The following is a 22,505-nucleotide window of genomic DNA, read 5'->3' on the forward strand; positions in this document are numbered from 1 at the left end:
TCACACCTTTCCTCTGGGGCGGAAGAGGAGGCGCCAACCGCCTGGGACGCGAGCCAAGGCGGGCGGGCCCGCGTTTCAACCCGGCATTGCGCCGCGCTCCGAGGGGCTCAGCCGGTGCGGGCAACCGAGCGGGTCGGCGGAGACCATGTCCGGGGCGCGAAGAAGAGGAGCGGGAGATTCTCTCGCCGGCTTCAGGCGGGGCGCAGGCGACGGCGCGGCGGCGGTGCCTCAAGGGCTGATCCGGACTGCGCGGAAGAGCGGCCAGTTGAACCTCTCTGGCCGCGGGCTGACCGAAGGTGAGCGGGGCCGCCGCTCGGATCCCCCTGTCTCCACGGGCGGAGGCCGCAGCCGCCTCCGCTGCGCTGCGTTTCCTGAGGGGACCGGGCGGCCCCTACCTGTCGGCTGCGGAGGCCGCGTCTTCCCCTCAGGTCGCGCCCGGCTGCTTCCCGCTTTATTCCTGAGGAAAGAGCGCTAGTTGGGGCCCGAGGACTCCAGGGGCGTGTGCTGAGCTGAGGGCGGCTTCATTCCCTCTTTTATTAATAATAATAATAATAATTAATAATAATAATAATTTTTTTAAAAAATTCCACACAATTTAACAAAGACAGTTCAATTTCAATACATTTTGACTCCCTACCCTTCTGTGAGGTTTCCATTCAAATATTTTATCTACTGCCTTAAATACAATACTTCTCCCCCCTAAAACATATATTTTGTATTGCATTCGTTTTATCAAGTCAGATATTTGTACGGGGTACAAATAAATATTATTGTTCTTTTTAAATTTCAAATCCAGCCTGCGATTTCATTTGTCTATTATTTGTATGGGATACAAATAAATAATAATTATGACTATTATTATTCTCCTTCCTTTGCTTATATTTCAAATCCTGACTGTGATTTCATTTGACCATAGTATTTTCTCAGACAGTCCGAAAAGGTCTCCTCTCTTCCACAGGCATTCAGTATCTTTGGTCTCTTTATTTCTTGCTCCGCTCCCTCTCGTCTACCACAGTTGGGGGGCATTTGAATGGGCGTTGGCCATCATTTTAGTATCCCTCTGAAGCTTTATAATGTGCCTTTCGGGGGGGGGGGCTGGATGGAGGTCGGCAACTGAGGGTAGAGCCCGCTTATTATTTTTTAAGCCTGGGCGAAGGGAAGAGGAGAGCTTGGGTTGCATCCAGCGCCAGCCCTACTCGGAGTAGGTGCGCTTAAGTTAACTAACACAAGTTCTATTGATTTCGGTGGGTTTCCTTTGAGGGGGAAAAAGTTGAACACACCACTTCTGTTTCATCTCAGGTTGTCTTAAAAGAGGTTTGGGCAAATTCATGGACTGTCAGTGGCTGCTAGCTCTGGTGACTGCCAACTACTACCACCTCCAGAGGCAGTTGCTGGAAGTCACAAATGGTGACTTCTTGTGGGATTCTGATAGGTTGCTGGTGGACCACAGAGAACAGAATGCTGCACTAGGTGAGCCTTAGTTCTAATCCAGAAGGGCTTTTCTTGTGTTCATTTTTCTGCCTCCAGTCCCTCCACATGTATGGCGAATAAACTTGGATATTCCAGATGAGACAAAGCAAAACCTCTCCTTTAGTGCTGACGAACGGTGGTGGGAGCAAACCGATCTTGCCAAACTAATATTATCTTCGAACAAACTGCAGTGTCTTTCTGATGATCTAAGATTGTTGCCTGCTCTCACTGTCTTGGATGTGAGTACAATATTTTTGATTAATGTTGCTTTCTTACTGATATTGTGATGATGAAAAGGGGGGGAAATTGGCCTCTTCCATTCTCTAAGAGCTTTGTTGTGTTTCATAATCTTCAGGGATATGCATAGATCTTATGTTAAAGATAACATTTTTTTCTTCTTAAATCAAGTAGTATATAAATTTTATGAAATAAGTAAAATAAATAAATACACTTTAACATTGTGTTAAATAAACTGGAGAGATTTAAAGAGCTTTGTCATTTATCATCATATTTGCAAACATAGTTCAGAATATAATGCAGTGGCTGATGGTAATGTTTGGATCCTAAACTGTTTCGTACGGGGAGCAATTGATTTCTTACTGTTTTGAAGTAAGTAAATGTGCTGACAATTTCTTCTTATTTTTAGGTGCATGATAATCAACTGACATCTCTTCCTTCTGCTATAGGAACACTGGAAAATCTCCAGAAACTTAATGTGAGGTAAATATTTGGTACAAACTTTGTACACAGAACATGTTTATGGAATGGAAAAAGTTTAAAGATCTTTAAAGTGAAGATTGAGGTGAGGAAAGTTTAAGCACGTTAGTTTTTAGGTATGTGTAGATAGTAGGTTCTTGTGGATGTGTAACATTTGTAGACTAACAGGCAAGATTGTTTAAGAACAAAGTACTAATACATTTCTTCATAATTTTTATTTTATCAACAGCCATAATAGACTGAAAGATATACCGGAGGAGCTTACCCAACTAAAACATTTAAAAAGTCTGCTTCTGCAGCACAATGAATTAAATCAGTTGCCTGATGAATTTGGACAGCTTATTAGTTTGGAAGAGTTGGTAAGTAGAGAAGGCTTTTATGATGATTCTAGTGATGTTTTGGTTACTAATATTTTTAGTTATTAGTTCATTACTTGCATAACTCTTGAATGGGTACTATTCTTTAAAATTCCTACCTTTGATTTACCAGCCCCATATTAATAGTCATTTGGTGCTTGTTCGACAGTTTTGCTATGAAAGCATTTAAATTCTACATAGTACACTGCTTGCAAAAATTGTATGATTTGTCAATTTTACTGTATCTGATTCATTAAAAAGTAAGCCAATTAATTATGTGATTTTTTTAATATAAAAAATCAATTATCTCCTTCAGAAGTCTCATGAGATGCGTTGAAAAGACTTCTATTTCAACTCTGGCCAATGGGATGCTTCCCAGAAGTTCACTAGAAAGGCAACAGCCTTCCTCTCTTGTCCCCATCTCCCCATACCTTGCAGCTTTTATTTGTTATCTGAGAACATCAAGGATCCATATAGCTATCACAGTTAATAACCAATTACCCTCTTTTAAAATATCTGAGTGTGGCAATCACCTTATTGTATATCTGAGTGTGGCAATCACCTTATTGTGTAGCAGTGAATTCCAATTCATGATGCATGTTTTGCAAAGTACTTTATTCTGTCTGCCCAGAATCTTCAGCTGGTCAGTTTTCTTGGGTAAGACCACTACAGTAGTTCTAGCATAATTAGAGAGGGAGAAAATTTAATCCATTTCCCCCCACACTATTTCCAGTTTATCATTTTTCTGTCCCTTCCCCTATTGTCTTTTTTCCTAAACTGAGAAGCTACCGATATTTCAGGCTGTACTTGTAAGCAGGTGCAAAAATTACCCATCATATTTGAGAAGGCTGCTCTCACACAGTAGTAAATCATAATTATTTCAAACAATGTATTTCTATGATGAGGCTTATGACTGCCTTCAGTCTACCTTGGTGAATATTCCATTCATTGTTGTGAATAGATATTCTGCTAGCCATTCATATTGTTATTTTGTAATCCCTTTGACATTGGAACTACAGTGGTACCTCGGTTTATGAACACAATTGGTTCCGGAAGTCTGTTCATAAACTGAAGCGTTCATAAACTGAAGCGAACTTTCCCATTGAAAGTAATGGAAAGTGGATTAATCCGTTCCAGACGGTCCATGGAGTAACCGTTCATAAACTGAAGCGAACTTTTCCATTGAAAGTAATGGAAAGTGGATTAATCCGTTCCAGACGGGTCCGTGAAGTACTTAAACTGAAGCGTTCATAAACTGAAACATGGGTGTAATTGGTTCCGGAAGTCTGTTCATAAACTGAAGCGTTCATAAACTGAAGCGAACTTTCCCATTAAAAGTAATGGAAAGTGAATTAATCCGTTCCAGATGGGTCCGCGGCGTTCATAAACTGAAAATTCATAAACCGAGGTGTTCATAAACCGAGGTTCCACTGTACTGCCATCCGGCTATGCCAAACGTGATAATCTGGGACTTCATTTGAAAAAGAACCGGAGTGGAAATACTGCAAGTGTTGACTAATAATTGTGTCATGTTTTGATACTTAGTGCTGAACCAATACTACTTGGCTTATTTATACATCACCACAATTTTCTTATGTAGCCATTCTAAACCATAACATCAATTTTTATTTCTCGCTTTCTTCAGGATATTTCCAACAACTGTATTTCTAGTATCCCAACAAGTTTTCGTTTTCTAACAAATTTGGTGCGGCTCAATTTGACTTGTAATCATTTGAAGAGCCTGCCAGCAGAAATCAGTGCACTGAAAAGTAAGGTAGCCTTGAATTATGTCTTGATTGGAATCTTTTTGTTGTCTTATTTTCCTGGTAGTAGGAGTTTAATGAAATTTGATTTTAAAAGTACATTGCTATCACTCTTCTCTAAGGAATTTTATGTTCATGTACATCAGTGGTTCCCAAACTGGTCTGTGGATCACTAGTGATCAAATAAGTTTCATTCAGGTGGCCCATAGTGTGCCTATAAAATTAAAGTAAATATATCTTTAACATCAAAACAACAACAACCATACAACATCTAGCACTGTGCATACCATTGCTACAATAGGCAGATAAATCATTAAGTGGTCGGCAAAGACCCTCAGCAGTTTTCAAGTGGTCCATGGGGGGAAAAGGTTTGAGAACCTCTGAAGTAGTTAAGAAAGTGTGACACTCAATTTTAACCAGAACTTGGTAGTCCAGCAGAACTGGTCTTCACAGTGCAGTAAGACTTTCCTGTGACAAGTTATGAGAAGACGCTTATATGTAAAGTGCCTCTGCATATTAATCTGCATGCAATGTAAACTATTCACAGCAAAAAGCAATAGTTTTCCTTGGCAAATGCGGGGCAGCATGTTTTACTAAATGTGTACGTATTCAGAAATGTGTTAACAGCTATGTATCTTTGTACAGCTAGGAGTAATGGTCTGGATTGAAAGAAACATGAGCAGAGTTCTGCTCATGTGATGGGGCTTTCCCACTCACCATTCTCACTGCAGACTACCAAGCCCTCTGAGAAGTCATTCCTTATTGTTGGAACCCTCTGAGACAGTGTGTGAAGCAGTGTGAAAACTTGCAGAGGGAAAAGGGGCAACTCTGCCTTGTAAGCGGAAGTGCCTTCTTGCCTACACAAGAGGGTTTTCCTGAGCTGTGAGTCATTGTCTCTTATTCCCAAGTGGCATAGCTCTTAACTAAGAATTCTGAAGATTCTAATGTAGGTATAATTTAAAAATCCAGCAATATATTCTACAGCCTTTGCATTATTAATATTTGGTTTGGCTGGTAAATATTTGAAGCCTCTTTCAGAAGTATAATAATGAAGAAAATATTCCTGTGTTGTGTTTGTATTTAGTAAAGCCACCCTATTTTTTAATTCTGATGTTTCCACTTGTTTCTCCATTTCGCATTTTGGTAGGCCGTTGTGAGGACAAGATGTTAGACGGAATGGGCCTAAGGCCTGATCCAGCAGAGCTATTCTTATGTTCCTTTCTATAGGTCTGAGACAGCTTGATTGCACAAAAAACTATCTGGAAACGATACCTCCTGAAGTGGCCAATATGGTATCATTAGAGCAGCTTTATCTAAGAAGAAATAAATTGTGTTACCTGCCAGACCTTCCTTCATGTAGGTTTTTAAAGGTAAGGTTTATTCTCAGTATGTATTACCTAAAATATGTAAACTCCTATAAAGAGATCTTTTAAAACAGATTTATTCTCAGTACATTTGATGCTTGTGTGTGTGTGTGTGTGTGTGTGTGTATAGATTGTGCGATTGAATCTTTTCTTTTCTGAAGCCTGTTGCAATTAAGGATAAGTTAAGCTTTATGTTGGTGAAACTGAAATAATAGTGGTCAAATTAATGCAGCTGGCTTCTGAAATTGGATTAAAAGCTTTATTTTGTCTTGTGATACTGGGGTTACATTGCATTTAACAATTAACATGGTGCTTTCAGGCAGCATTTTCTTAAAACAGAGGGGCATCCCCGTGACACATGCACATAAAGCTTTTGTTCAAGCGTGGATGGAACATTTTTCAAATGAAAACTAATGCTATCCAGATTTTAACAAGGCTGGTGAGGGCCAATCCAATGCAGAAGTCACTCTGGCTGAGTTCCATGCATCTTAGTAAATGAATAATATAGCAACTCTAATGACTTAAATGTCTACAAGGTAACTATAGACCAGTGATGTCCAACAGGTTGATCGCGATCAACAGGTCAATCCCTGAATGATCGCTGTTGATTGCGGTCGACTGTGGGTTCCCTTATGATTGCTGGCTCAACCCCCATCGTTGTCGGAAAGTATCGCTGTTCCTGCTTGTTATTAGCGAAGGAACTGTAGCCTCCCCTAAAAAAAGCTCAACAAATTTGGTCACCCCCCAAAATGACAATGGGTCGATCACTGTCAGTTGTTTTATACTGGGAGTAGATTGCAGTCTCTAGGGAGTTGGACATGCCTTCTTTAGACTAACTGTTTGAGAAACTCTAAATTCAATAAATAAGTAAAAATACGACTCTTGCCTCCTATATAATAGATTAACCTTGATACAGAGTTGATAGATTATGCAATTTATTCATTTTTAAAATTCTTCTAGGAGTTGCATGTTGGTGAAAATCAGATTGAAGTGTTAAAACCTGACCACCTGAAACATCTGAATTCTTTGTGTGTATTGGAACTAAGAGATAATAAGCTAAAATCACTGCCTGATGAAATCACCCTGTTACAGGGGTTAGAGCGACTAGATCTATCCAACAATGATATTAGTAGGTAAGACTATGGGCATTATTTAGAGTGGCTGGGGAAACCCAGCCAAATGGGTGAGGTAGAAATAATAATAATTAGTAGTCTTCCTTAGTTTGGACCAAGTTTACACTGTTACTGAATTTAAAAACAAATGTTCAGACCATACTTTTTTCTTGAAATAATTATTATTGATTGGTAAAGTAATATTGAACCATGAATAATGCTCTAATTAACGAGGTTCAGAATGCAGGGGCTTGGATCTTAACCAGTGGTGAAAGTTCCGCTAATAGAGTACTCCCATCAGCAAAAGTGGGGGGAGGCATCTTTCACTGATTTCCACGTACCCACAAGAGCAGTGTCCACATGAAATTCTGCTCTGGAGGATTGGGGAAATCAGACCAGCAGGAGAAGTGGCTTAGGGGGCACCTGTGAAAATTGCCTTCTGCCAGGGGGATTCTCAACTGGATATTTCCTTTTTCCATTTCAATGAATAGAAGGAGCTTGTGACTGTTTGCACTTAGTTTGGATCCAAGCCTGAATAACTGAGCTGAGCATTGCTTCCATCTTCCTGCTTTGAGGTTGTTTATAAAGAGAACTCTTCTCTCTGCAGCCTTCCTTACAAGCTAGGAAACTTGTCTCAACTGAAGTTCTTAGGGCTGGAAGGAAACCCTTTAAGGACAATCCGAAGGGATGTTGTACAAGTAAGAGCATAATTTACATACTTTCCTGAATTGTATCTACCTCTTAAGATTCAAAAGATGCAAGTGGTTGACAAGCTTTTTGTGTTGTTATTCTTCCATTTCAGAAAGGGACACAAGAAATTCTGAAATACCTTAGAAGTAAAATACAAGGTAAAAGTTTTCTTTGTGAGCCTAAGGTTACAGTTAAATCAATTCTTGGACTAGCTAGATTAACTCTTCATGATCTTGTTATGTCTAGAAATCTATTTGTTCACACCCGATTGCTTGCATTTCCCCCCCTCTTTTCCAAGTCCCACATAAGTGGAGATGGTTTCTAGTTTGTACAGTGGTACCTCGGTTTATGAACACAATTGGTTCCGGAGGTCTGTTCATAAACTGAAGCGAATTTTCTCATTGAAAGTAATGGAAAGTGGATTAATCTGTTCCAGATGGTCCGCGAAGTACTCAACCTGAAGCGTACTTAACCTGAAGCATGGGTGCAATTGGTTCCGGAAGTCTGTTCATAAACTGAAGCGTTCATAAACTGAAGCGAACTTTCCCATTGAAAGTAATGGAAAGTGAATTAATCCATTCCAGATGGGTCCGCAGCGTTCGTAAACCGAAAATTCGTAAACTGAGGTGTTCATAAACCGAGGTTCCACTGTATCAGAATGAAGTACATCCCATATTATATAAATTCTTACATAAATTCTTACATAAATAAATTTAAAACGCTTGTTCAGTGTAAATAGAACAGTGGGAAACAATGTCCAGAGGAATCACCTATTGACTAGATACCAGCTGAATAGTTTACTACAGTGGTACCTTGATTTAAGAACTGCTTAGTTTATGTAGAAGTTCTGCTTCCTGTTGCGTGTGTTCCATTTGTAAATTGAGCCCTGCACTGCTATGGAAAAGCACGCCTTGGTTTAAGAATGCTTTTAAGAATGGACTTCCGGAACGGATTAAGTTCATAAACCACGGTACCACTGTATTTGTTTAAAATGGACATGGAGGTGGAAGATGCAAAGATAGCAGTTGCTAAATTTCCTACAGCTAGCTCTGAATGTGAGCATGACAGTCCCCTGCACTACATAGCAAACTGCCCTGGAATCTAGAGGAAATTTCTGCAGCAATTTGTGATACGATAGTTTGCTTTTCAAAGGAAAAAAGGCAAAAATATAAGTTGTGGATATGCTTAAGGTCACTCTCTGGATTGTCACACATAACTTCAGTATTGAAGAACACTGGGAAGTTATAAATCGTACCCTCCCAAAATACATTCACCAATATTTTTGTATTACTAAGATTTATTATCCAAATGATATTAAGCCCCAATAAGTAGGCTTAGATGACTGAGTAACTTGGAATTAAGAATGACATTTCTGACTGAAGCTAATAAATTCCTTGTCTTCCTTTACTTAATGAGGAAATAGCCGCATACTTAATTTTGTACACATGCTTACAAGCATGCTTAAAATGCTTTAAAGCGTTTGAAAATGCTTTATTGATTTCAGATGAAAGGCATACTTACAAATAAATGTGTTCATGTCTGAGCACTAAGGCTGCTTTCTCCCTTGGTGCTGGATTTTTGTATTTAAATTTATGTATTTAAACATAAATACATTGAGAAAGAGAGAATGAATCTTAACTGTTTGTGCCAGAGGATGTCGAGACTAGTGCCTAATAACTAGTTGGTGATGGCACTTGAAAGGTCTGGTTCTGATACAATTTGAAAATAAATTCCTTAGCTATGGTTCTGTTTTCTATGTATAAAAGTTAGATGGCAGAACTAATGAACTTGGGTTACTATACAGACTTAACTGCCAAGATATTTCATAGTCAAGTTTTTTAAGACATGTTCCAAAATTGATCTGGAACTGTATCAGCCACATGTGATCAGAGCATTTTCTCTGTGTCATTTGTATAGGTTCCTCTTAAATAATAAAAAAAGTATTGCAGCCAAGTTTTTAGGATATACATTCACAAAAATTACTATCGGTTATTTTCCTTTAACACCCTGTACAGTACAGTTCTTTGACATTTGGCAACGCTTGAACAGATTGACCACAAGATACTTACAAATGCAATCCAAAAATGGTTCACTTAAAGCCACTTGCTCCATTGGTCTTGATATAGTTAAGGAATACAAAGTTCTATGCCCTAAGTCACTGATATAGATAGAACTGGATAAAACTGCAGAACAAAATATCTTCTTACACTTGGAAGAACTATTGATATTCCCAGCCTTTTCAGACTTTCCAAAGAACAAACCTGAGAATCTTCTAGATATGTTGTATGAAATATTTTGAACAGTCTTCATTAATTATCGTTGTGTCTGAATGAAGCAAACTTCATCTGCTGTGAAAACTCTTACTTTGATGATGTTCCGACTCCAAAGTGGGTGAAATTGAAATGAAAAAAATCGTCCTACTTGGCTACATTTTTTTTAATTTCTTCAGATTTTTGCAGATTCTCATGTTTAAAAAATATTAAACATATATACTTCTGCTTTCTTTAGATGATGACATAATTGGTCCAAATGGAGAATTTCCTATGACGGCAATGACTCTGCCAAGTCAGTCAAAAATTAATCTGCATGCTATAACTGCATTAAAAACATTGGACTATAGGTAGGAGAATTTTAAGCTTGTCAGCTTTAGACATATACCGTATTGGCCTGAATATAATTCTCACTTTTCCCCCAAATTCCAACCATGAAAAGTTGAAAGTGCAGCTTATATTCATGACCTTATGAAAATTGGCTTTTGCAATATTGCTGCTGAAACAGACATGCGGTAAAATGGAACGGGTGTGCCTGCAGAATTTTAAGAAAGCAGCTTACAGTGGTACCTCGCAAGACAAAATTAATTCGTTCCACGAGTCGTTTCGTGTTGCAATAATTTCGTCTTGCAAAGCGTGGTTTCCCATAGGAATGCATTGAAATTTAATTCATGTGTTCCTATGGGGGGGAGCACAAAAAAAGGCGCCGACTCACCCGCCATGGCCAGATGTTTTTCATATTTTAAGGGGAGGGGGAAGCAGGAGAAGGGCTCCCTCCCTCCTTCCCCAGCAGCCGTTCGCACCGCTCCGGAAGCCCCGCGACTTCTGCTTGGCACCAACATCGCAGCCATGCTCCCTCCTTTCCCAGCAGCCATTCGCGCGCCCAACCAGATGGCTGCTCCGGACGTTTTAAGGCTCTGGGGAGGGGGAAGCAGGGGGAGGGCCCTCCCTCCTTCCCCAGCAGCCGGACCCTCGCGCCCAACCAGACAGCTCTCCCATTTGTGCGCAGGCGGCTTAAGGTGAGAGTGAGGGGGATCCGGCTGCTGCCGGCGGCTGTTTCGGTGGATTAAAGTCACCTTCTCGCGGCGCCTTGCTTTGTCTTGCTAAGTTTTCTATGGCACGGCCACTTCGTTTTGCAAGTCTGCCAAAAAAATTGCAAAAACGTTTTCGTTTTGCAATTTTTTCATGCCACGAGGCGTTCGTATGGCGAGGTACCACTGAATATATATTTTTCTTTTCCCCTCTTGAATTTTAAAGGTGCAGCTTATATTCAGGTGTGCCTTATATTTGGGCCAATATGGTAAATAAAAATATAATGGGCAGAATCCAACAAAGTTATTCTGTTTTCATTAATACAATGGAACTTCCCTCTCTCCCCCACTGTGCCCTCTCCAGATCTGCTCTAAAGGGTTTTGGAGAACCTCCAGAACAGATTTAGAGGGTGCCTGGGGAGAGGGAGGGGAACTTACATCGTGCAGACAGAAGTCCTTGTGCTTACAGAACTACTTCGTTGGATACCATGTGATGCATCCTGGATAGAGCAAATGGTACTGGTGTAGTTTTAATGAAGTGAAGGAGTGAAGGAAAGCACAAAAATACCTGTTTTTAACTTCTTTTTTGAAACTTCTAATATTTTATACTCTTGTAAACTGCTTAGATGTTTCCTTACAAACAGGTGGTTATAAATTTTGTTAAATAAGTCAGAAGTGGCTCATTTAGTGGGTAGAGCCACAGTGCAAGCTTCCCAGCAGCAGCAGCAGCAGCAGCAGCAGTACAGTCACTTTCCAGGGGTATCTAGGTGGTGGGGAGATTGGCTTCACACAACCATCCCCACCCAAACATCCCCAATCAGGTACTGTAGTGCACTCTTAAGTTTAAAAGGCACTCAGAATGGCTTATGTGAGATCAGTAACAAACCAGACAGTACTACCTACACACAGGATTTCATTCTAAATGTGTCTTTCGATTAGTATTGTTGAGGTTTGTAGCTGGAGTTGCAATTATGCTGTCTCCTCAGGATACTGGGATCTGGCTTCCTAACCATATTTTATTTTGATATTTGAGTACAATATAATTCATTTTGCAACATGACTCTTAAAAGTGCAGTGCCTTTCCTATTGGAATTCTGGCCAATTGATAATGTTGTTATTCTTCAGTTAAATAATATGACTTTTTAAATAAATTATTTTCCAGTGAAAAACAGTTAGCTGTAATTCCAGATGAAGTGCTTAATGCAGTTGGAACCAATCCAGTCACTACTGTAAATTTCAGCAAGAATCAGCTGACTGAAATTCCAATAAGGTACTGTTTCTCCTATAGCAACATTAATTAAACCTGGGCTGAAGTCCATTTTGAGATGGTATTTCAGGGGAGGGGGGTGACTGGAGTGAAATCACATACATGACTGTACTTTTTGGTAGCAGGGGTGTTGTACTGGAACAATGCCTTATGAGGAACGGCTTAGGGAGCTGGGTATGTTTAGCCTGGAGAAGAGAAGGTTAAGGGGTGATATGATAGCCATATTCAAATATATAGAAGGATGTCATATAGAGGAGGGAGAAAGGTTATTTTCTGCTGCTCCAGAGAAGCGGACACGGAGCAATGGATTCAAACTACAAGAAAGAAGATTCCACCTAAACATTAGGAAGAACTTCCTGACAGTAAGAGCTGTTCGGCAGTAGAATTTGCTACCAAGGAGTGTGGTGGAGTCTCCTTCTTTGGAGGTCTTTAAGCAGAGGCTTGACAGGCATATGTCAAGAATGCTTTGATGGTGTTTCCTGCTTGGCAGGGGGTTGGACTGGATGGCCCTTGTGGTCTCTTCCAACTCTGATTCTATGATCATCTGAGGCACTTCTTCATGTGCTCTGTCTGCAAGAGGTCTGGAGGATGGAAACATGAGAATGGGTCTTTTTTGCAATGGCTCCCTGTTTGTGGAATGTTCTCCTCAAGGAGGCTTGCCTGGCGCCTTCACTGCATATATTTAGGCACCAGGCAAAAACGTTCCTCTATAACGAGGCCTTTGGCTGATTAAGCAATCTGTGGCCTTTAAAATGTGTTTATGAGGGGATTGTTGGAGTAAGGCTTTTGTTCTTATTATGATATGCATTTTGTTTTAATGTTGTAAACCACCCTGTGATCTTCAGATGAAGCGCAATATATAAATTTAATAAATAATCCATAATAATAATTGTAAGACCTTTCATTGGGGTGGAGGAGGGCAAAATGGTGTTAACTTAAAAGCAAATTAACCAAGATTTGGCCTACAGCAGAATATAGGAAATCATCACAATAGGTATACTAAACAAGACAAGTGACCTTATTTGTACACAACACTAAACCATAGTTGAGTGTTATGTGAAGGGAGAAGAGTTGCCGCAGAGTTTACTTTTACTTTAAAAGAATCCCAGCTTAACTTTACATATGAACCTGGGAGTCTGGTTTAAAACAAACTCTGTTAAGTTTTATAATAAGCCAGCTTCTCTTATGTATAAAATTAAGCCATGATTCTGTAAAAGTAAACTACACTTTGGCAAAATTATCCTCCTAGGTACACGGGATGTCAAGAGTGGAGTGCAGGTGTGTCCACATAGTTTTAAACCATGGTTGAGAGTTGCATGTGAATGTGGCCCAATATTTATGACACTGGCTTCTTCTAACAAACCATAGTTTAAATGAGAGGAATCCAACATGGTGCCCAACAGATGTTGTGGACTAGAACTCTTCTTATCCTTGGCCATTGGCCATGCTGGCTGGAGGTGATGGGAGTTGTGACCCTCAACATCAACTACCGCTGGTTTAAAATAAGCAGAGTTCAGACTTAGTTAGTTTGAACCAGGAAGCAGGTCTTTTCATATTGTTGCTAAGGCCTATCTATAGCTGACCTAGTCCGTTGGTGGCTCCTCCCCCAGTGTTTGAGAGAAACTGATAGAAAGTTACACAGTGGTGAATACAATCTTGTTTAATCTGATATTTTGAAATAGCGCAAAACAATTGATGAGATCAAATGGTTTTTTTGTATGTTTTTTTACAACTGGTTTGCAGAATTGTGGAACTAAAAGAATCAGTCTCTGATATCAATTTTGGTTTCAACAAGCTTTCGTCTATTTCCCTGGAGCTCTGTATGCTTCACAGACTGACACATTTGGATGTTAGGTAGGTGATTACTTAAACCTTTGTATATATGATATTTATGAAGGGAATTTGTAGATTCCCTTAAAGATTTTCCTCTTGATTAATGCAGTGACAGTTGAATGTTAGCCAATGTAGAAAATTGCATTGTATTTGTATTCAAGTGAATCCCAGAGCAGCTTGCAAACAGCAATGAACATAACAGTAGAACATCCCGGTTACAACATAAACACAGCCATTTCAGTGCCTGGGCTATTAAAAACTGACCATACCAAGCAGGCCCGTGCAGAGCTTGTCAGAGGCTCGGACCAGAGGCTTGTTAGAATAAAATTATAAACTAAAAAAATAAAAAGCAGCTGGCAGGGCCCCCCAGCTGGCTTAACCCTCTGAAGCTTGGAGCAAGTGTAACTGCTGCCCGCCCCCTGAATGAGCCTGCTACCAAGGAATAAAATATTATTATTATTATTATTATTATTATTATTTATTATTAATTTTTACCCCACCCATCTGGCTGAGTTTCCCCAGCCACTCTGGGCGGCTTCCAACAGAACATTAAAATGCAATACAGTGGTACCTCTGTTTATGAACACAATTGGTTCCGGAAGTCTGTTCATAAACTGAAGCGAACTTTCCCATTGAAATAAAAAAATTCCTTCAGTAGCACCTTAAAGACCAACTAAGTTTTTATTTTGGTATGAGCTTTCGTGTGCATGCAAACTTCTTCAAATACAGTACCTGTACTGTATCTGAAGAACTGTATCTGTATCTGAACTGTACTGTATCTGAAGAAGTGTGCATGCACACGAAAGCTCATACCAAAATAAAAACTTAGTTGGTGTTTAAGGTACTACTGAAGGAATTTTTTTATTTTGCTTCGACTCAGACCAACATGGCTACCTACCTGTAACTATTTCCCATTGAAAGTAATGGAAAGTGGATTAATCTGTTCCAGACGGTCCGCGGAGTACTTAAACTGAAGCGTTCATAAACTGAAGCGAACTTTCCCATTGAAAGTAATGGAAAGTGGATTAATCTGTTCCAGACGGGTCCGTGGAGTACTCAACCTGAAGCGTACTTAACCCGAAGCATGAGTGTAATTGCTTCCGGAAGTCTGTTCATAAACTGAAGCGTTCAAAAAACTGAAGCGAACTTCCCCATTGAAAGTAATGGAAAGTGAATTAATCCATTCCAGATGGGTCCGCAGCGTTCGTAAACCGAAAATTCGTAAACCGAGGTGTTCATAAACCGAGGTTCCACTGTAATCTATTAAACATTAAAAGCTTCCTTAAACAGGGCTGCCTTTAGATGTCTTCTGAAAGTCTGGTAGTTGTTTTTCTCTTTGACATCTGGTCAAATTGTAATTGTAAAGCAATGTTAATAAAACAGCAGCTAAAAAATAGGCTAAACTTTTTACATTCACCCAAACCCTACACTGCTTCCATTCAGTACAGGTAATTTGCATCTCATGAGCCCTTACGGCAGAGCTTTTCAAACTTTTCATATTGGTGACACACTTTTTAGTCATGCATCATTTTTTGATCCAGTAATTAAGTTTTACTAACAAACCAGAGGTTAAACTAACCCCTTTCCAGCCCCTGGAGGAGCACAGGAAGCGTCCGCACAACACACTGACACACTGCAGCCGAGACACTAACGTGTTGTGACACAGTTTGGAAAGTTCTGCCTAATGGTGAGGCTTTCGGAAGGCAGTGTGAGGGCTCTGGTGAATGGTCTTCTCCATTTATTTATTCCCCCACCCCCCTGTACAAAGTTGCAGTTGTGTAAGTTAAGTTACATGTTAAGTTGTGAGTTACCTGTAATATGCATATAACTCTTGTTCCAGATCCTTAGTCTGATGCTTCTCAGAAACTCACAAGTGGGTCTTAAAGGGAACAACCCTCCATTTTCTCTGATCTTAGCAAGTGGTAGTCAAAAGCATATTGTTCCTGAACATGGTGGTTCTACTGGTACTAACGTGCACTCATCATGTGTGTTGATTTATATGTACGGTACATAATTTCCTGTAAACAAGTGAAACTTTGTCATGGGAATCCACAGTAGAATAGGTACCAACAATTCTGCTTGCTAATTGAGGCAAATGAATCTAAATCTTGTATTTGAAAATGGTTCAGTTAAAATACCAACTTTTAATAAAAATTAATAGTATGTGTATTTGGTTGCTTTTTTCAACTTAGAAATAACATTTTGACATCTCTGCCTGATGAAATGGAAGCATTGACAAAACTGCAGATAATTAATCTTGCCTTTAACAGGTAAGTGGTCTTGTAGGTAGCTCTACCAAAACTGCTAAATACAGTTGGTTTTTTGCCTTAGCTTTGTAGTATTAACAACAACAACAACAACAACAACAACAACAACAGAGTTGCTGGCACTGCATACCTTTGAGTACCCCCTGAAAAAAAATTGCTGGTGATGGCTCCTGTCTGTTATTAATGGAAGGAATTCCAAAGGGTAGGCACTGCCACACTAAAGGCCTGACTTTGGAAGAAAACAGAAATGGTTTCTGAAGGAGACCCTCTCTTCAGAGCTCAGTGTTCAGTTGGGTGTTTATTTTGCGTTTTATTTATTATTACATTTATACCCCTTCTTTCGGTGTATGTGTTTTCCCCACTCTTCATTTTATTCTCCCAACAAGAATGAACTGTCAAGATGATGGCAGAAAAAACAGATGAGCATCTGAGATTGTATCATGTGCAAGCCATAGCCAAGTTGCACATATTGTGCTGAAAACTCGAGTTCCTTAAGCCAATTAAGTGAAAATGGTGAAAAAAGAGAGGCATCTATGTATTTTCAATAGCTATGGATGAAGCCTCATGAAATTAGAAAAAGGACAAGCCCATCTTGTAATTTCATACAGCAGTGTAATTCCAATCCACCCTCTGCAGGAACACTTCAAACTCCTCATGGACTCATAAGATAACTCATTCATTTATTTCAAAACTGTAACTGTTTAAAAGGACCAGTTACCCTTGTAAAAGCTTCCACACAGATAGTTCTATATACACCAAGGGGAAAATACCTAAGTGAAAGAAAAAGGGTGCTTTTGAATCCTTATGAAAAAGTTATTGAGGGAATTAGTGTTTATACATTTATTTGACTGTGCCCCTCTAGGTGCTGTTGCCTTGGAAACATTCCCCTGATCTTTTATGCCTTGGGAGAGTCAGCTCTCTAAAGAGAAACATTTTGAGCCTGAAATTTTAGCACTTTCATGAAGGTAGGGAATGAAAAAGGAAAACTCAGCAACACCAAAAGCAATAGAGAGGAAGAAACACAGTTAAAAACCCCACCAACTCACAAAATAGTAGGAAAGACACAAGATCAAGTAAAGGAAAGTACTGTACTTGAGAAGAGAACAAAAGGAGCCAACTGTCACCAACTTCAGGCAGGTTGTCTGGTGAGAGGGATGACTCCTGGAGAAGGCTGCAAAAGGCTTGAGTGGACCATGTTACTTTCAGTAAGAAGCCTCTCTGAATTGTCAGCCATTATTAGCTGGAAAATTAGAAGCTCCAAATATTGGCTTGGTTCTAGACTTTAGTTGGTTGCACATAGTTTCATTGAAAGCAATAGGATTAAGTAGTGGCTAACTTAGAATTATAGAATCTTTTAGGTTGGGAGGGACCCAAGGGTCATCTAGTCCAACCCCCTGCAGTGCAGAAATCTCAGCTAAAGCATCCATGACAGATGGCCATTTAATCTCTGCTTAAAAACCTCCAAGGAAGGAGAGTCCACCACCTTTCATGGTAGTCTGCTCCGCTGCCAAACAGCTTTTACTGTCAGAAAGTTTTTCTGAATGTATTAGTCAGAATCTCCTTTCTTGCAACTTGAAGCCATTGGTTTGAGTCCTACTCTCCAGAGTAGGAGAAAACAAGCATGCTCCCTCCTCCATGTGACAGCCCATGAGATATTTGAAGATGGCTGTCATATCTCTCAGTCTTCTCTTTTCTAGGCTAAACATAAACAGCTCCTTCAAGCGCTCCTTGTAAGGCTTAATTTCCAGACCCTTAATCATCTTGGTTGCCCTCTGCACATGTTCTAGCTTGTCAACATCATTCTTAGATTATGGTGCCCAGAATTGGACACAGTATTCCAGGTGTGGTCTGACCAAGGCAGAATAGAGTGGTATTACTACCCTTGATATGGATGCTATACTTCTGTTGATGCAGCCTAGAATAGAACTTAATCTGAATCCAACCCTTGGCTTCGTAAATTAGTTCTCTAAAGACTCCAAATGCAGTGGTTGTATTTACAAATTATATTCTTGGATAGGTTACTCATAATTACTCATAATTATATTAATGAAGTGTCTCTGGTTTTATTCATAGATTTAAAATATTTCCAAATGTGCTGTATCACATTCCAACTCTTGAAACAATCCTTCTTGCTAATAATCAGATTGGATCCCTGGACCCTCTGCAAATAAAGAAGTTGGACAGGCTTGGTACCCTAGATCTTCAAAATAATGACCTCTTACAAGTACCACCAGAACTTGGGAACTGTGTCAATCTCAGGTGATTAACTTCATGAATTTTGGCTAACCTTTTCCTGTACAGCATATTATAGTTGAAAATGTTCATATTTATGCTAGGAAAGACTAAACAAAGCAGTACAAATGTTCATAATGAAATCAATCTTATTTTTCTGTCATCTGACTATTTGAATAGATTAGGTTGCAATTTTGAAAATGTGTACTCTTTGGATCTTTTCAGACATTGGTTGAATTCTGCTTCCCAGGATTGTATACACTCAGTAAGCATGGGTACAATATAACTGAATATTTGAACATACAGTTTTCCTAACCCTATATGGGATAGAATTCCACAAACGAGATTTGTTAGAAAGCCCATGTTCAAGTAAGCTCAGTCATCATGTAAGGGGCACAGGAAAACCCTGTTTGCAAAACTGCTCATCCTAACTGATGGTCATAAATAGATGGTGATGCAGTTTTCTTTTCAAGGTGCAATGCTGGAATTTTATGCATAAATCAGTGACTGGTGAAGTGGCTCAACTGTTGAATAAAGTAATAATGTGGTCTGATGCAGACAGGGAGAATTGATTGAGATGTATTCTCCTGATCCCTTGGTCCCAATTAAGGGATCAAGATTGAGTTAGAGGATCATGTATATCTGCAGCATGAACTCCCCCAACCAGGTTCAGGATTTACAATATTAGAATTTTAAGCTGGTTTCAAATTCAATGAATTCTATCTACAAAGGTCTGAATATGAAAAATGAAAAATATTTCCTAAGTGACTGTTTAAGAAAGGGAGTGTTGTCTTTTTTCACCTTGAATTTTAAAGGCACAGCTTATCTGTAGGTGTGGCTTATATTCAGGCCAATACGGTATATTTGCCATCTTTCACTTATTATTATCACTTCATCTGCTTAAAATTTCAACAGCACACAATTAGTGTTTCTATGAAATCTCTCACAAAGACAATACTCGAATATAAGCTGCTCCCTTAAAATTGGGTTACATGCTGAATATCGCTGTGGTTGGTAGAATTGTAACTCCAAGCCAATTTAAGCCTTTGATCTTGCAAGCCCGCAAAAGTTACCGTACAATTGCTAAAATCGCAAATCACTATTCAATTGCTACAATTCCGCAGGCACTCAAGCTCTCAAATTGGCAATAAAACATTTTTTTGTTCCGTTTTACCATATGTCTGTTTCAGCAGCGATATCATAAAAGCAATTTTTGCAAGGTCACGAATATAAGCCGCACCTTAACTTTTTATGGTTGGAATTTTTCTGGGGGTGGTGGTGGAAGTGCCGCTTATATTCGGGCCAATATGGTAAATGAGTAGAGAAGGCTTCCTCAGCCTTATGCCCTCCAGATGTGTGGGACACAGTTCCCATAATTCCTGACAATTAGTCATGCTGCTTGAGGCTGATAGGAGTTGGTCTAAAACATTTGGAGGGCACTAGGCTGGAGTAGAGGCATTGCTGACTTCCATTTTTAAAGAAATGACACAATAAAATATAAGATTTTCTCATTTATGAATGGTGATCGTGTGTATGCATGTACATGCGTGCACACACATACAGTAGTCTTAACTGGTTTTTGGTCCTTCTGTTAGGACACTTTTGCTGGAAGGCAATCCTTTCCGGACTCCTCGAGCTGCAATTCTTGCCAAGGGGACAGCTGCTGTGCTTGAATACCTAAGAAGCAGAATTCCTACTTGATCTGTTGTGCTTGGTTTGAACTGAAACGTGTGCAAGATCTTACCTTCTGAAGCATGAAGATCAAAGTCCTTATACATAAGAACTATTTGATTCATTTAGCATAAGCTCGGTGCATATGCTAGGGTCACTTTTTAAGAGCTATATCACAAAGGACTTGCATGCCTCCAGTTCAAACTATGCTTGCGTACATACTTGTATGGTGTATGGGTAGGTTATTGATAGATGGTTCTATTCGTCCAACAGTAATTCCCCTGAACATGACATGATTGTAAAAATACTGCTACCATCTAGGAATTATTGATAGCTGTATCCATGTTCCCATCTGGTCTCTTCTTACCCCACATATACTATATGAACAGGTGCTGTATGTTACCCAAAATTGGATATGGTTAGAATTAAGCTATTGTGTTAAAAAAATTATCCTGGTTTAAATTTCCTTTTCTTTTAGCTAATTTTAAGATCACCAAAAAAGGGCTCCCCCCCAATAAAATAAATGCAGATCTTGATTTGCATAACATGAGATTACCTGCTGAAGAATTATGGTGCTGACTTAATCACTAATGAATTGGCACATTTATCAAATTAGTATTTGAAAATAAAACTCAAATTATATATCAAATGATCAGTTTCATAAATTTAACCAAATGACTTAGTGCAGCTATTACAAATGCCAGAAATGTTTAGAAAAACTCTGCTGTATGGAACATCAAAAATGTTTGAATATTTTTTTTACAATTAATACTTGGTTGTGTGCGCGCGTTGCAATTGTTCAAGATGCTAGTTTGCCAAAACGAGCAGTTTCCATTTATTTTCCTTTTTTAAATGTTATTGCTATTAAGAGCTGCTTCTTTTAGGAGATGTCCTACTTGTACAAGGATAGCTTAGCACGAAGACACGAAGACACATGAATTTTCTCCTTTCTTTGCAAAAAGCTGTGAAACTGGCAGTTGGAAAGGAGTCATGTAGCTGCACCAGAGTACGATCTATTAGATGAAATTCTTTTAACTCTAAAACTGTTTAACCATGTAACCCCACTTTCAGATTAAATTTTTAAGACTTGTAGAAACTGGATTCTTTTTGGAAGAGAGTTATTGATGTGAATTTCCCTGGTCTGCTCTTAATTTGGGACAGCCATGCATACACCCTTAAATGTGTTGTCCTGGTCTTGCTTTTGTGTTTTTAATAATCTGTTGAGAACCGCCCAGAGTGGCTGGGGAAACCCAGCCAGATGGGCGGGGTATAAATGATAAATTATTATTAACTATAGTAGCCCCTGTGTTATGAATAATTAGAAGCATATATACACTATTGCCCATAAGATACTTTCCTTTTCCCCAAACTTTGGATACAATTATGAAAGCCGTAGTCTGCACCCAATGACAGACTAGAGCAGGGGTGATTAACCTGTTTTTGGAACACAACTCCCATCACCTCTGACCATTTGCCATGCTGTTTGGGGCTAATGGAGTCCAACATCATCTAGAAGGCCACCAGTTAGCTGCCCCTGGTCTCGTTGCTGTTGTGATCTAGCAACTGCCCATGTGCCACCTTCCTTTACTTAAAACATTTCCAGAAGGGAGTATGCTGGCCATAGTGCAATTTAGGCACTGATTGTCCTTGATATTTTGAAGCAAATTACAAAGGTAAATACTTTGAGACTGAAGGTGAGGATGGTGCAGTACTAGCAACAATTCTTGCGTACTTGGATCTTTTTACATAAAAGAAAAAGTGCTTTCTAAATATGTCAGTGGCAATCCTTCAGCCCCCCCCCCCAGTTGGTTCTACATGTTAACCCCAATCCAGCATAGCGTTATGTGCAAGCATATGTACTCTATTGGATGGTGGCAGTGGGTTCTTCTAAAGCAGGGGTCCCCAAACTACGGCCCCCGGGCCGGATGCGGCCCAATCGGCCTCCCAATCCGGCCCGCGACGACCCCCGCCGCCCGCTGCCGCCGCCCGCTCTTACAGTGCGCGGCACGGCGACGATATTAAAAGTCGGCAAAAAATCGCCGAAAATCCTTTGTGCGCATGCGTATGGGCCTCTCCCGACCCGGAAGAGGTCATTTCCGATGCACTTCCGGGTCGGGGGAGGCCCATACGCATGCGCACAAGCGATTTTCGGCGATTTTTCCCCACGCCCGTGTGCGTGTGCGCATGCGCACGGGCGCGCACTCCCCCGCCCTCCGGCCCACTGTGCGCGCACTCCCCTGCCCTCCGGCCCGCCGCGCGGTCGGCGCGGCGGGCACCGGCCCACTGCGCGGTAAGTCTGGGGACCCCTGTTCTAAAGGTTGTAGAGCTTTATGCAGCTGACTGGCCTAATAACATGCTGACAGTCATCCAGTACTAGCAACCATTGTACTAAACCATTCTCTGCAAGTCCAAATCCCTAGGTAGTGAGAACTACCTGAAAAGCTGACAGCATCTTTTCATGT

At 40.1% G+C, this 22,505-nt stretch overlaps 1 protein-coding gene across 18 annotated transcripts in view; it reads left to right on the top strand.

Moving 5' to 3' along the window:
- The first annotated feature begins 46 nt into the window (after window positions 1-46).
- LRRC40 (leucine rich repeat containing 40) overlaps window positions 47-22,505 on the top strand; it is a 44,242-nt gene continuing 21,783 nt past the window's right edge. For 16 of the 18 annotated variants that reach the window (XR_004692997.2, XR_009557891.1, XR_004692996.2 and 13 more), the window contains exons 1-14: window positions 48-296; window positions 1,528-1,709; window positions 2,117-2,190; window positions 2,417-2,546; window positions 4,189-4,312; window positions 5,534-5,676; window positions 6,631-6,803; window positions 7,390-7,480; window positions 7,585-7,630; window positions 9,981-10,092; window positions 11,936-12,043; window positions 13,784-13,894; window positions 16,066-16,143; window positions 18,214-18,399. Coding sequence is in view for 6 of the 18 variants with exons in the window: in XM_035122023.2 (XP_034977914.1) it covers window positions 146-296; window positions 1,528-1,709; window positions 2,117-2,190; window positions 2,417-2,546; window positions 4,189-4,312; window positions 5,534-5,676; window positions 6,631-6,803; window positions 7,390-7,480; window positions 7,585-7,630; window positions 9,981-10,092; window positions 11,936-12,043; window positions 13,784-13,894; window positions 16,066-16,143; window positions 18,214-18,399 (1,709 nt within the window). In the remaining 12 variants the exon portion in view is untranslated. Of the gene's footprint in view, window positions 297-1,527; window positions 1,710-2,116; window positions 2,191-2,416; window positions 2,547-4,188; window positions 4,313-5,533; window positions 5,677-6,630; window positions 6,804-7,389; window positions 7,481-7,584; window positions 7,631-9,980; window positions 10,093-11,935; window positions 12,044-13,783; window positions 13,895-16,065; window positions 16,144-18,213; window positions 18,400-19,967; window positions 22,014-22,505 lie in introns of those variants that run through there. The other 2 variants (XM_035122022.2, XM_060276821.1) reach the window with 2 other exon arrangements.

Source organism: Zootoca vivipara, chromosome 7, assembly GCF_963506605.1.
Source record: "Zootoca vivipara chromosome 7, rZooViv1.1, whole genome shotgun sequence".
Lineage (NCBI taxonomy): Eukaryota > Metazoa > Chordata > Lepidosauria > Squamata > Lacertidae > Zootoca > Zootoca vivipara.